The sequence below is a fragment of the Tamandua tetradactyla genome, chromosome 1 (assembly GCF_023851605.1).
Source record: "Tamandua tetradactyla isolate mTamTet1 chromosome 1, mTamTet1.pri, whole genome shotgun sequence".
NCBI lineage: Eukaryota > Metazoa > Chordata > Mammalia > Pilosa > Myrmecophagidae > Tamandua > Tamandua tetradactyla.
Genome location: NC_135327.1, coordinates 5304682 through 5317623, shown reverse-complemented (window position 1 = coordinate 5317623; position 12942 = coordinate 5304682). Strand labels below are relative to the sequence as shown.

The 12942-nt window shown below is 48.8% G+C and overlaps 1 protein-coding gene across 1 annotated transcript in view; it reads left to right on the top strand.

Annotated features, from left to right (window-relative positions):
• Positions 1–12942, top strand: part of EYA2 (EYA transcriptional coactivator and phosphatase 2) — a 310794-nt gene that overhangs the window by 126430 nt on the left and 171422 nt on the right. Inside the window, exon 4 of the mRNA XM_077167750.1 lies at positions 3431–3573. Coding sequence (XP_077023865.1) covers positions 3431–3573 — 143 coding nt within the window. The remainder of the gene's footprint in view (positions 1–3430; positions 3574–12942) is intronic.

Below are 12942 nucleotides of genomic sequence, written 5' to 3'. Positions count from 1 at the left end.
AGGATGGAGGTTAAGAGAAAGGCTCTGGAGCCAGGCCTCCTGGGTAGGAGCCCCAGTGCAGCACTTACTAGCTGGGGTGACTTCAGCAAAGGGCTTCCCCTCCCTGGGTCTCTGGCTCCTTATCTGCAAAGGGGGACAGTCCCCGCAGCCGCCTCGTGAGGGGAGCTGGGCATGTAGGAAGCGCCTGACATGGGACCTCAGACGGTGTGCCGAGTGAGTTCCCTGCCATTTTGCTCTTTCTTCTCTTGGTTCTTTTCTTATTTTGTCCTTCCATTTTCTTTCTTTCCTGCCTTCCCTTCACTCTCTTCTCCCAGGCATAGACCCTCAGTTCCTCCCTCTCTCCTGTCTCCCCATTTCCGTCGTTCCTTCTCCTTACTTCCATCCACCCTCCTCTCCCTCCTTCTTCCTTCCTTCCCTTCCTTTCTCCCCTACCTGCTCCCTCTCTTTCCCTTCTCCTCCCCACCCCCACGCTCCTCTGTCTTCCTTCTTCTTCCCTCCCTCCTTCTCCTCTCTAATTTCCCTCCCTCCTTTTATTTCATCCTTTCTCTCCACTCCACACCCTTCTCAGGACCAAACCCTGCACAGAGCCACAGGGCCTCGGAGCCTAAGGCACGCTGCCCGCCTGTCGAGAGCCTCCAGCCCGGTGGGGAGAGGAGACCAGTAGACAGGGCTCTCAGCGCACAGGAAGGGTGGAGCGGGAACGGGGCGGTGGGAGCTCTGGTGGACGAGGCCCCACCCCTGCCTCCTAGTGCTGCCCTTCAGGCGCTGCTGGTGTGAGCCCCCACCCCCACCCCCACCCCGCAGTGGGGCAGCCCCATGATGGGGGGCTACTGGGCCGGCCACACCCCCCGCTGCCTGGACGAACGCTTCGGCATCTCCCAACTTCCTTCCTTGCCAACCCCGGAGAATCTGTTTTTCTTAGCCTTTCTTTCCCTCCAGAGGATGCTTCAGGGGTCGTTCGTAGCGATAAGGACTGTTAAAACCTACCTAAGTTGTTTTCTAAGTCCTTGGGTTGGAGACCTCGCTGCCCATGCTCTGACTGTTAACCTGAGCCCCAGGTTAATGAGAGGTGGATGAACGGGGCTCAAGGGGAAGCGGGAGTTGACCGTTTCAGGTGTCTCCCTTCTGCTCCTAATGAAGGGTATGGTTGGGAATATTCGAGTAAGGCTCCCTGCCCGGCCGCAGGCCCCGTCTGCCCCAGAGCTGGAGGGTCAGCTGGTGAAACAGCGTCCGGCATTGGTTCTGGTATCTCAGCCCAAATTAGTTTCCTGTGCGTTTCGGATCAAGTTGCCTAGAATAACCCTTCATCACACTGGCAGTCCAGAAGGAAGAAGGGCAAGAGGCCAGCTTTATGTATAATTCCTGCATCTTTTGCATCCACCGCACACCTGCCCTGGTCTTCCATGTCGGAAGGCCTTGGGAACCCGTGGGTTTTAACCTAAGTGATGTCACCAAAATGGAGTCAGATGTGGTGGGGCGTCTCATCTGCATTTCCTGGCCAGCACACCGGTGAGAGGAGTTAGATGGAGACATCGGTTTGCAGGTGGCTCAAGTGCCCGGTTCATAATCCAGGGGGTGAGGGCGGCAGAGGGCAGCGGTGAAGTGTGACCTCCAGAGCCCGTTCAGATCCTAAGCCAGCTGTATGCTTTCTGCACATCACATAGCCTCGCCCTGCCTCTGTTTTCTTATCTGTAAAGTGGGAATGGTAAGAATACCTACCTCAAGGGTTGTTGCTGTCCCTGTGGGAACTGAAATGAGTCAGTCCATGTACAGTCATTAGAACAGAGCCAGGCACATAACAGACACAGGAATTGTGAGCTGGTTTCCCTCGAAGTGAATGGGGCCCGACCAGGGCTGTTTCACACTGTCTAAAGGAGCAGCCACTCCACAAATCCAAGCTGATGGTTCCTCGCAGGCAGGCAGACCCAGGCTTGCCAAACCTGCTTTCCACGAGAAGGTGGCAATAAGGAGAGTGTGTGTGTGCGTGTGTGTGTGTGTATACAGCTGTGCATGCATGCCTATGGGTGCATTGTTTTAAAATATTGGCAATGAACTCAAATTGAAAAACAAAACGTGCGCTGGCCAAAAGAAATATGTCCATGGATCCATGCACTGGGTATGGCCCCCTGTGTCTCCACTTGGCCAGTTCCACATTAAAATAACTCACCTTGACCTCATCTGTGGCTGCAGAAGAGCTGCCTATAGGGCTGGGTCAACCCCAGTCCTGTAAGTGAGAAGCAGCAAAGCCCTGTGGTATAGCCATGGAGTCTAGAATCAAACTCCAGAGTTAAGTCCTAGAGTTACTACTTCCTGGCTGTGACTTCCAGTCTCTGAGCTTTGGGTTCCTCAGCTCTAAAATGGGAGGGATGGAGTCCCCGGCCTGGAGTTGATCTGAACATTTGATGGGATATGAAGCACATACCAGGTGACACAGTTCCTTGCCCATATTAAGGACGCAGTGATTGCTGGCAGTTATCCCGTTACAGGTGTTTTAAGTAAGTGACTCTTCACTTCATGGCCCGCCGAGTTATTAGCCATGGAGTACAGAATCCATTTGGTTTCTCTGGTTGCAGGTGACAGAAACTGACTTCAACTGATGTAAGCCCAGAAGGATTCTCTGCGGGGGGAAGAGTTCTCTGGGGAAACTCAGAGTGCAGAAAAATAGAATAATCGAGCCTTGATAAAGTCTAAGAGTAGAGGCTATCGTAGGGGAGAACGGGCTCTACAGGGCGTAGCTGTTGGAATGAATTATTCGGCCCAAGATTTAAATTAAGCCTGATTGGATGACCTGGCATCATGGGTCCACCCCTCAGCCAAAAGCTGGGCATTTCAGCTGATAATTCTGTCAAAACTATAGTCAATTGGGAAGGCATGTAAGTTAGAATGGGCAGGTGGGATGGGCTACGCTATGCTGCCGTAATAAGAAACCCTGACAGCACAGTGACTTAATGCAACAAAGGTTTATTTTTTATGCACACAAAGTCCAATGTGGATCAGGGAAAACTCCCAGGGTGGGTCCCCACCGCCCGCCGACTCAGGCTCCAGGACCCTCCTACATGGCGGCTCTGCCGTCTCAGCCCCTGCCCCCATCCCCCCGAACTGTTGCTGCCAAAAGAGGAGAGAGGACAGAAGGGCCACCAGGCGTGTGTTCATTGCCCAGGCCCAGGTCTGCCTTACAGTGTCTCTGCCCACGTTCCCTTGGGTAGAACCAGTCGCACAGTCTAGTCTCACCACGGAGAAGACGGAAATATAAGCCCCTCGGCGGCCAGGAGGAGAGACATGAAATGGGATTGGATGAACCCAGCCGTGGTCTCTGCCACAGAAAGAGTAAATACCCAAAGGAAAATGGTGGTACTGATGCCATGGTGAGCGGAAAGGGATATGGGGCCACGCTGGGAGATGTGACCCTTTTTTCTCTCCTTCCACGCAGGCCCTGCCCACGCGGCCTGCCCGGCCAGCCCTCCACCACCATGGCCGCCTACGGCCAGACCCAGTACAGCACGGGCATCCAGCAGACGCCCCCCTACGCGGCCTACCCGCCTCCAGCACAAGCCTATGGACTCCCCTCCTACAGTGAGTACCGCCCCATCCCCCCTTCCCTCCAGTGCCCCACTTACGTGCACAGTGAGAAAGGCAGCCTGTTGGATTTCAGGTTGAGATACAGGAGAAGGAGAAACACTTTTAACGTGGCTGAAATCTTACCGACTGTATCAAGGCCCGGTTGATTGCAGGAGTCGAAACCAAGCTCGTTGGGAAAGTGGGAATCTCATCTTTCACGTAACTGAGAGATGTGGGCATACTACCAGCCTCAGGCATGGCTGGATCCAGGAGCTCAGTTACAGCAGAAAGTGGCCCCTCGGCTCTCCGTGTGGGCTCCATTGCAGCCTCCGGCAGCCTTCCCCACCCAGGCCGCAGAATCCGCCCAGCAGTTCCGAGCTACTGTCCTCACGGTTCAGCAGCTCTGAAGAGAAGAGGGCCTTTCCTTCCCAGGGCTCCCACAGAGGCCCGGGAGTTTCTTTGACTGACTCACATGCCCATCCCAAACTCAGGCACTGAGGATGGAGGAAGAAATCATTTGGTGGCCACAGTGAGCCACTGTCCACCCATGGTCATGTGCCAGGGGTCGGGTCAGCCCCACCTCTAACAGCTGCTCGGAATGAGGGGAAGGGGGGCGTCCACACAGGGGGCCGAGGGGCAGGCGGGAGCCACAGATGGCCACTGCAGATGCCTCCGTCCTCCACCCTGCCCTGGCACCCAGCGGGACGGTGCTGGGCAGGCGGGACGGGTGCCACCTCTGACTTCCCTAGGCCGTCGCTTTCCCAGCTATAAAATTCACATGATCATCCTATCCTCAGAACTAGACGGGGTTGCCTGAGTGCAGAAACTGGATCTTGTATTCCTTCTCTCTCTCTTTTTGCTCCCTTCCTCTGCCCTGTTTGCTCATTCACTCATTCACTCATTCAGCCTTGGGTCACTTGCTGGGCATTCAAAAAAGAAAAAAAAAATTTTTTTTTAAGGGCAGAGTTGGTGCAGCGCCAGGTCTGCCCTCCCCTGGGTCGGGGCTGGGCAGCTCTGAGCAGGGCTGGCCCGGCGGCCTCCGGCCCCACCGTCCCCACCGTCCCCGCCGTCCCCACCCCAACTCCAGCATGTTATCTGCCTGGCCCCTGGGGACGTTTGAGTGTGCAACCCCTGGCCTGGAAAAAGTTAAGGGAATTTTTTTCAATGTGTAATCTTTTTCATTCTAAATCACGATGGGTGGTATAAAGGAGGAGAGGAAGGTCATAAGAGAGAATATGACAAAGAAGACTCGACCTAGGTGCCCGGGCCTGGGAGGGCCTTTGAGATGCGGGACTCGGTCAGCTGAGCCTGAGAGCGGACTGGGGCGAGCACTGGAGGGAGAGCAGTCGGGCCGAGGCCCGGAAGGGAATTCGGTGGGTCCCAGCAGACTTTGGCTGGAGCCTGGTGTGAGCGGAGGTAGGCAGCGACTTGGAGGGCCCGGGAAGGATTTTGGATTTTATTCCAAGTGAGCTAGGACGCCATGGAGGTTTGTAAGCAGAAGGTGGTATGATAGAATTTAGGCTTGTTTAAAGATCCCTTTGGGCTGGTGGGTAGCAAGAGGGGAAGCAGGAAGGCCAGCTGGGAGACTGCCAAGGCCAAGGAGGAGAGAAATGGCCGGGCCTGGAGCAGGCCGGAGGCGATGGACAGAGGTGGGCCTGCCGGGAATGACTCTAGAGGCGGCAGTGGGAGGTCACGTGGGGGCATCGGGTCAGGCGTTGGGATGGCCTTGTGGCTGATTTCCTGCCAGTCATGGTGCTGTATGTCCACCAACCCCCGTGACCCCCACGTCAACCCTATGAGGAAGGTCACGTCGTCATCCTCATTTCGGGGATGGAGAAACAGAGGCACAGAGAAGGAGACCAGCTCGCCCAGGGTCTCCCAGCTGGCTGGCGGCAGAGCTGGGGTTGAACCCAGACAGCCTGGCTCTGGGGTGCACGCTCGTGCCCTCTGAGCTCTGCTGCCGGGGCGTGCATTCCCTAGAACCCGGGGGGGTACCTCTGGCAGACCAACAGGTGTGGGGCTCTTCCCTTAACTTCTTTTCCCTGCTGTGCTAGAGGACTTGCAGCCACGTGCAATGAGCCCATATTATTTTTCAGCCTAGAAAGAGAAAACTCACCCTGTTCCCAGACGAAACATGGCATCCGCTGGAAATTAATCTGTTTCAAAGTTCTTTTATATCTGAGTTAATTTCAGACAATCGATCCCTGACCGTACAGGGATAAGGTGTGAAGGGCACATGCTCTGTAGTTCTCCCACCTCAGTTCACATCCCACCTGGGCCCCTGGCTGGCTGTGAGTCCTTGGGCAAACCCTGCACGTCTCTGATCCTATTTCCTCATTCACAGTGTGAGAGGCACAGTGAGGCTGGTCCCCCTGGGCTTATTATGAGGATGAGATCAGCTAACTTTTTTTGTAAAAGACCGGATAGTAAATATTTTAGGCTTTGCATGCCGCTGAGTCTCTATTGGAACCACTCAACCTGCCGTGGTTGGGTGAAACCAGCCCTATGTAAATGAACCCGTGTGTCTGTGTTCCAATAAAGCTTTATTTACACCAGCAGGCGTGGGCTAGATTTGGCCCGCAGGCCATAATTTGCCAAACTCTGATCCCTTTAGGGCTTAGCTCTCAGGGCCCAGCCCAGGGAAATGCTTGATGGACACAGGCTTTATCTGGAGAAGCTAGGCAGCCACATACCCAGAAAGTCTGTGTCACTGAGTAAAAACAGGAGGGATGAAAAGCCATTCCCCTTCACATCTGCCGATGCCTGAGCGAGCAGTGTTTGCACATCGTCTGGACAAATGCTGTTGAGTCTTGTTAGGAAACTTTTCATCACTCCTTGGCAAATAGCATTATCTATCTTTGCTTAAATAGCTGCAGGGAAATGACCCAACCGAGCCAATTAGAGACAGGGGGTAGAAGCGTGGAGTATGTTTCCTTGATTCATTTTGCAATATTTGGGACATTTATCAAAGCATAAAGAGTATAACTACAATTACCCATGAACTGACCATCAAACTTAAAAAATAAAAAAGTACAGGGAAGGAAAAAAAATAAAGAGAGAAAAGAAAACAACAACAAAAATGATACAAGGAAAGTACCTCCCTTTCTTCTCAGAGACGTCCCTGAATTTGGTGTTCACATGCATTTTGTTTGTGTAAAACAGGGGTCAGCAAAAGTTTCCTGTAAAGGGCCCGATCATAAATATTTTTAGCTTCGCTGGCCACACAGTCAGTCTCTTAACACGGCTACTCAGATCTGTCCTTGTAATGCAAAAGCAGCTAAAAGACAATTAGAAAGCAAGGGTCTTGGTTGTGTTCCAATAAAACTTTATTTACAGAAACAGGCCGAGGGCTACCTTTGGCTGTTGGCCATAGTTTGCTAATTCTGATCCCTGATGTAAAAATAGGATTTTTCATATTTGAGAATTTTATATTTTATCTCAAGCTTGCATTCTCTTGCAACTTGCTTTTCTCACTCATCAGTCTGCGAAATGTATCCCAATTCACCCATGTAGCCATAATTCATTCACTTTCACTGCTACCCAGTATTTGACTCTACCACAATGGATTTATTCAGTTGAACGTTGAATTGTCATTTCAGCACTTGAATGCCATTTGTTGAATGCCGTGAAGGGCTTGGGGTTTTTGTGCATTTCTCAGGGGTGGAAACCTAGGAGAGGGATTCCGGGTCACGGGTTGTACACATTTTCTACTTTACGGGATAACTATAAATAAACATTTGTCATATCTGTGGCTGTGTTACAAACCACCCCCAAAATCTAGTGGCTTAAATAACACTGTCTTAAAAGAATCAATAGCACTGACTTATTTCTCCGGACTCTGTGGATTCCCCAGGTAGCCTTCTGCTGCTCTCACCTGCTCTCAGGCAGCTCTATGCAGATGGCAGCTCACCTGGGCGGACTGGGCCTCAGCTCACTGGGGTCTTTAATCCTGAACTTCTCCGCACAGGGCCTCTGGTTTCCAGGGGGCTTCCTGATGCCCAGGCTTCAGGACTCACAAACTTCACTTCTGCCACCTCTGCCTGTCAAAATGAGTCGCCAGGCCAGCGTAGATGCTCGAGGTGTGAAAGCAGGCTCCACCCCTAGGTGGGAGGAAGCTGAAAAATACTGTTTATCATATCTTATTATTGTAATAAAGGCCTCTGCTCAAACAGAAAATGAACCTGTTGGTATCTAATTGTGGAATCAGGAACCAGGAGAAGGTGGTCCTTGGAGCATTGGGTAGGCTTTCCATGCCTGTCTGATAGAATTATTTAGACAGCTTCTTCTGCTGGGCAAGAAAAGAACAGCCCCAGCCCCAGCCCTGCCCCTGAATGCAGCCATGGAGCTTTTCTTTCACATGAGCTGTGGGATGGAAGCCGGGCCCCACATTCTCCTTCTTGGCTGGATTGCACTGGCTGCAAGCCCCAAGTCCCGGGAACCTCTGGCTGCATGGTTGGAGCCGGTAAGATGGTCGTAGCGGAGAGCTCGGTTAGAGCTACAGGGCACAGAGCCAGTGTAGGGCAGGGTGGCTGTCATAGAGACCATTTGCAACTGTCACCTCAGCTGTCGGGTGGTTTGTGTATCACCAGGGCTATCTAGGTGGTACACAGATGACCTTTCAAGGAATTCTGTAGTTACATATTTATTTTAATATGCATTAGAAAAAGGTAGCAGATAGCAAACTTGTAATTTCTTGGGCAAGCAAAACAGTTTTAGCATTGAGTTGATTTAAGGAAGAAGATGAAGTGAATCATTGTATTGGTGGTCCCGGGATAGGAGAAAACCAAGCGGGCGCTTCGCACGTGGTTGGAACTGGAAAAGATATCAGATTTGGTCCAATCCCCTCATTTATTCATGAGACATGGACATGAAGAGGAGAGGAGGCTTGTCTATGTGACATCACAAAGGAGGATAAGGCACCGGGCCTTTCCTGCCAAGTTGTGCAGTGGGCTATTGGGTACACACCCACTGGGCACGCTCAGGTGGGGGCAGTGGGATGTTGACTTTAAAACACAGACCAGCTCGCAGCTGCCCTCGGCTCAGAGCCCTCCATCGGCTCCTCTCTCAGGATCAAGCTGAAGTCTTTCTAAGGCCTCCAGTCACAGTGGCCTCCTTGCCGTTTGTTCCTCCAACCTGTAAACCTGAACCTGCCTCAGGGCCTTTGCACGTTTTGTCTCCTCTGCCTTGGTCTCTCTCCGTCCAGGTATCCACGTCTTGCTCCCTCACTTCCTTTGGATCTTTGTTCAAACGTCACCTTCCCCATGGGACCTTTCCTGATCACTCTTTTTAAAACTCCAACTCGGACTTCCGGGTCAAGATGGCGGCTTAACAATGTGCACGTTTTAGTTCGTCCTCCAGAACAACTACTAAATAATCAGAAACAGTACAGAACAGCTCCTGGGGCCATGTCAGTGACCAGACACACAGCATACCCCAGTCTGGACCAGCTGGACTGGCTGCGAGCACCCCCCAGAACCGTGAGTTCCCAAAGCTGCGGTGGCCAGCGCCCCTCCCCCAAAGGCCCCTTCCCAGAGGGGAAAGGAAAGGACTTTACCAGCAGCAGGGACTGGGCACAATCAAACGCCAATTGTGGAACTAATTAACAAATTCTGACTACTAAAAATAGGCCCCCAGCTTAGGTGAACCTGATCAAAGCGGAGGTTGCTCATTTTTGCCCCGGCGCTAAGGGACAAGGACTGACAGAAAAAGGGGGGAAAAAAAAGAAGGAAACAGAGGTTTTTGTGGCTGTGTATCTGCAAAGGCTTGACTGCCTCTGGATACAGCGGCAGGACTTTTCAGGCTGCAACTGCCCCAGGCATAGGCAAAAGTGAGCTCTTTGGGGGGCTTATCTGGAGCTTGCGCCTTCCCCAGGGAAGGGGTGAAGCCCCACCCAGGTGGAATCCCTCCATCAAGGAATTCACACACCAGGACTTGATAATTTGAAGCCATTAAAACCAGCCTACAACCTCTCCTCTGTCTCCACCACGCCCCCAGCAGGGAGAGTCTGCCAAAGTTAAAGGTACTGCATCATCTTATGCTGGTGGGACCTGCAGTCAGACAAGTGCCACACACAGGGCAGGATAAGAAAAACAGAGTCCAGAGACTTCACAGGAAAGTCTTTCAACCTGCTGGGTCTCACCCTCAGGGAAAACCGACGCAGGCGACTCTTTCCTCCTGATAGGAGGCCAGTTTGGTCTGGGAAAATCTGGTTGGGGTCTATAATACCTACGTAGACCCTCCTAAGGGTGGGGGGTGGGGGGAAGGCACCATACAAGCAGGGCAAGAAACAAGAAAACAAGAACTGAAAAATTCTCCTCTGTTAAACAAAACTTAAGCTAAAGGTCCAGATAAAGCTGAACTGAATGTCAAAGAACAGATAGACAACAAATTCATCCAGCAAGAAAACCCTAGATAAAAGAAGTGAAAGCAATCTCCAGAATAAACTAATTAAGGTAATTAAATGCCTAGACGCCAGCAAAAAATAACAAATCACACTAGGAAAATTGAAGATATGGCCCAGTCAAAGGAACAAATCAGCAATTCAAATGACATACAGGAGCTGAAACAATTAATTCAGAATGTACGAACAGACATGGAAAACCTCATCAAAAACCAAATCAATGAATTGAGGGAGAATATAAAGAAGGCAAGGAAAGAACAAAAAGAAGAAACTGAAAGTCTGAAAAAACAAATCACAGAACTTATGGGAATGAAAGACATAGTAGAAGAGATGAAAAAAACAATGGAAACCTACAATGGTAGATTTTGAGAACAGAACATAGGATTTCAAAACTGGAGGACGAAACATCTGAAATCTGACAAGAAACAGAAACTATAGGGGAAAAATTGGAAAACTATGAGCAGGGACTCAGGGGATTGAAAGACAATATGAAGTGCATGAATATACGTGTTGTGGGTGTCCCAGAAGGAGAAGAGAATGGAAAAGGAGGAGAAAAACTAATGAAGGAAATTATCACTGAAAATTTCCCAACTCTTATGAAAGACTTAAAATTACAGATCCAAGAAGGGCAGCATACCCTCAAGAGAACAGATCAAAATAGATGTACTCAAGACATTTAATAATCAGAATGTCAGAGGTCAAAGAGAAAGAGAGGATCTTGAAATCAGCAAGAGCAAAGCAATCCATCACATACAAGGGAAGCCCAATAAGACTGCATAGATCTCTCAGCAGAAACCATAGAGGTGAGAGGACAGTGGGATGATATACTTAAATTATTGAAAGAGAAAAACTGCCAACCAAGAATTCTATACCCAGTAAAATTGTCCTTCAAAAATAAGGGAAAAATTAAAACATTTTCAGACAAAAAATCACTGAGAGAATTTGTGACCAAGAGACCAGCTCTTCAAGAAATACTAAAGGGAGCACTAGAGACAGATACGAAGACAGAAGAGAGAGATGTGGAGAAGAGGGTAGAAAGGAAGACTATGAGTAAAGGTAAAAAGAAGGAAAATTACATATGACATATAAAATCCAGAAGGCAAAATAGTAGAAGAAATTACTACCCATGCAGTAATAACATTGAATGTTAATGGATTAAACTCTCCAATCAAAAGACATAGTCTGGCAGAATGGATTAAAAAACAGGACCCATCCATATGCTGTCTCTACTCAAAGGACACGAGGACAAGGACACAAATGGAGATTTACACACCAATGTTTATAGCAGCATTATTAACAATTACCAAGAGATGGAAACAGCCAAAATGTCCATCAACCGACAGGTGGCTAAACAAACTGTGGTATATACATAAGATGGAATATTATGCAGCTGTAAGACAGAATAAAGTTATGAGGTATGTAACAACATGAATGGACCTTAAGGACATTATGCTGAGTGTGATTAGCCAGAAACAAAAGGACAAATACTGTATGGTCTCACTGATGTGAACTGACATTAGTGAATAAACTTGGAGAGTGTCATTGGTAACAGACCATCAGGAGATAGAAATAGGGTAAGATATTGGGTAATTGGAGCTGAAGGGATACAGATTGTGCAACAGGACTGAATATAAAAACTCAGAAATGGACAGCACAATACTGCCTAACTGTAATGTAATTATGTTAAAACACTGAATGAAGCTGCATGTGAGAATGATAGAGGGAGGAGGGCTGGGGACATAAATGAAATCAGAAAGAAAGATAGATGGTAAAGATTGAGATGGTATAATCTAGGAATGCCTAGAGTGTATAATAATAGTGAAATGTACAATGTAAAAATTTTAAAAATGTTTTTGCATGAGGAAGAACAAAGGAATGTCATTATTGCAGGGTGCTGAAAATAGATGATAATTAATACTTTAAAATGTCACCTTATGTGTGAGACTAAAGCAAAAAATGTTTATTTGTTACAAAATTTATATTTTAACTAGAGCATTTCCTAATATAACTCATGTAGATAGTTTGATTGAATGTCATAAGTACTTGGAATCTCGGGTAGGACATGAGATTTTGTTGGTTTGTCCAGAGTGATGCCCCGATGAATCCCAGAGTGATTTGATCAGTGATTAGAAAAGTATTTACAAGCCCCCTTCAGGGAATGGTGAGTACGGGGAGAAATTCAACTTCCCCAAGTTGAATTCTTGATATTCTCACAAGCAGTGTGGACAACCAAAGCTATAGGCTGAGCCCCCAGTCTTGGGGTTTGTTCATATGAAACTTAACCCCACAAAGGGTAGGTCAAGTCTACTTAAAATTTAGGCCTAAGAGTCACCCCCAAGAGAGCCTCTTTTGTTGCTCAGATGTGGCCTCTCTCTCCAGTCAATATGATGAGCAGTCTCACCATCCACCCTCTCTCTGCGTGGGACGTGACTCCCAGGGGTGTGGATCTTCCTGGCAACGTGGGACAGACATCTTGGAATAAACGGAGACTCAGCATCAAGGGACTGAGAAAAACCCTAGAATGAGCTGAGAATTAACATCAAGGGATTGAGAGAACCTTCTCGACCAAAGGGGGAAGAGTGAAATGAGACTAAGTGTCAATGGCTGAGAGATTCCAGAGTTGAGAGGTTATCCTGGAGGTTATTCTTAAGCATTAAGTAGTATCACCTTGTCATTCAAGATGTAGCGGAGAGTCTGGAGGGAACTGCCTGAAAATATAGAGCTGTTTTCCAGTAGCCATGTTTCTTGATGATGATTGAACAATGATATAGCTTTCACAGTGAGACTCTGTGAATGTGAAAACCTTGTGTCTGATGCTCCTTTTAGCTACTGTATCAACAGAAGAGATGAACATATGGAATAAAAATAAACAATAGGGGGAACAAATGTTAAAATAAATTTAGTTTGAAATGCTAGTGGTAAATGAAAGCGAGGGGTAAGGGGTATGGTATGTATAATCTTTTTTTTCTCTGTTATTGTTTTAT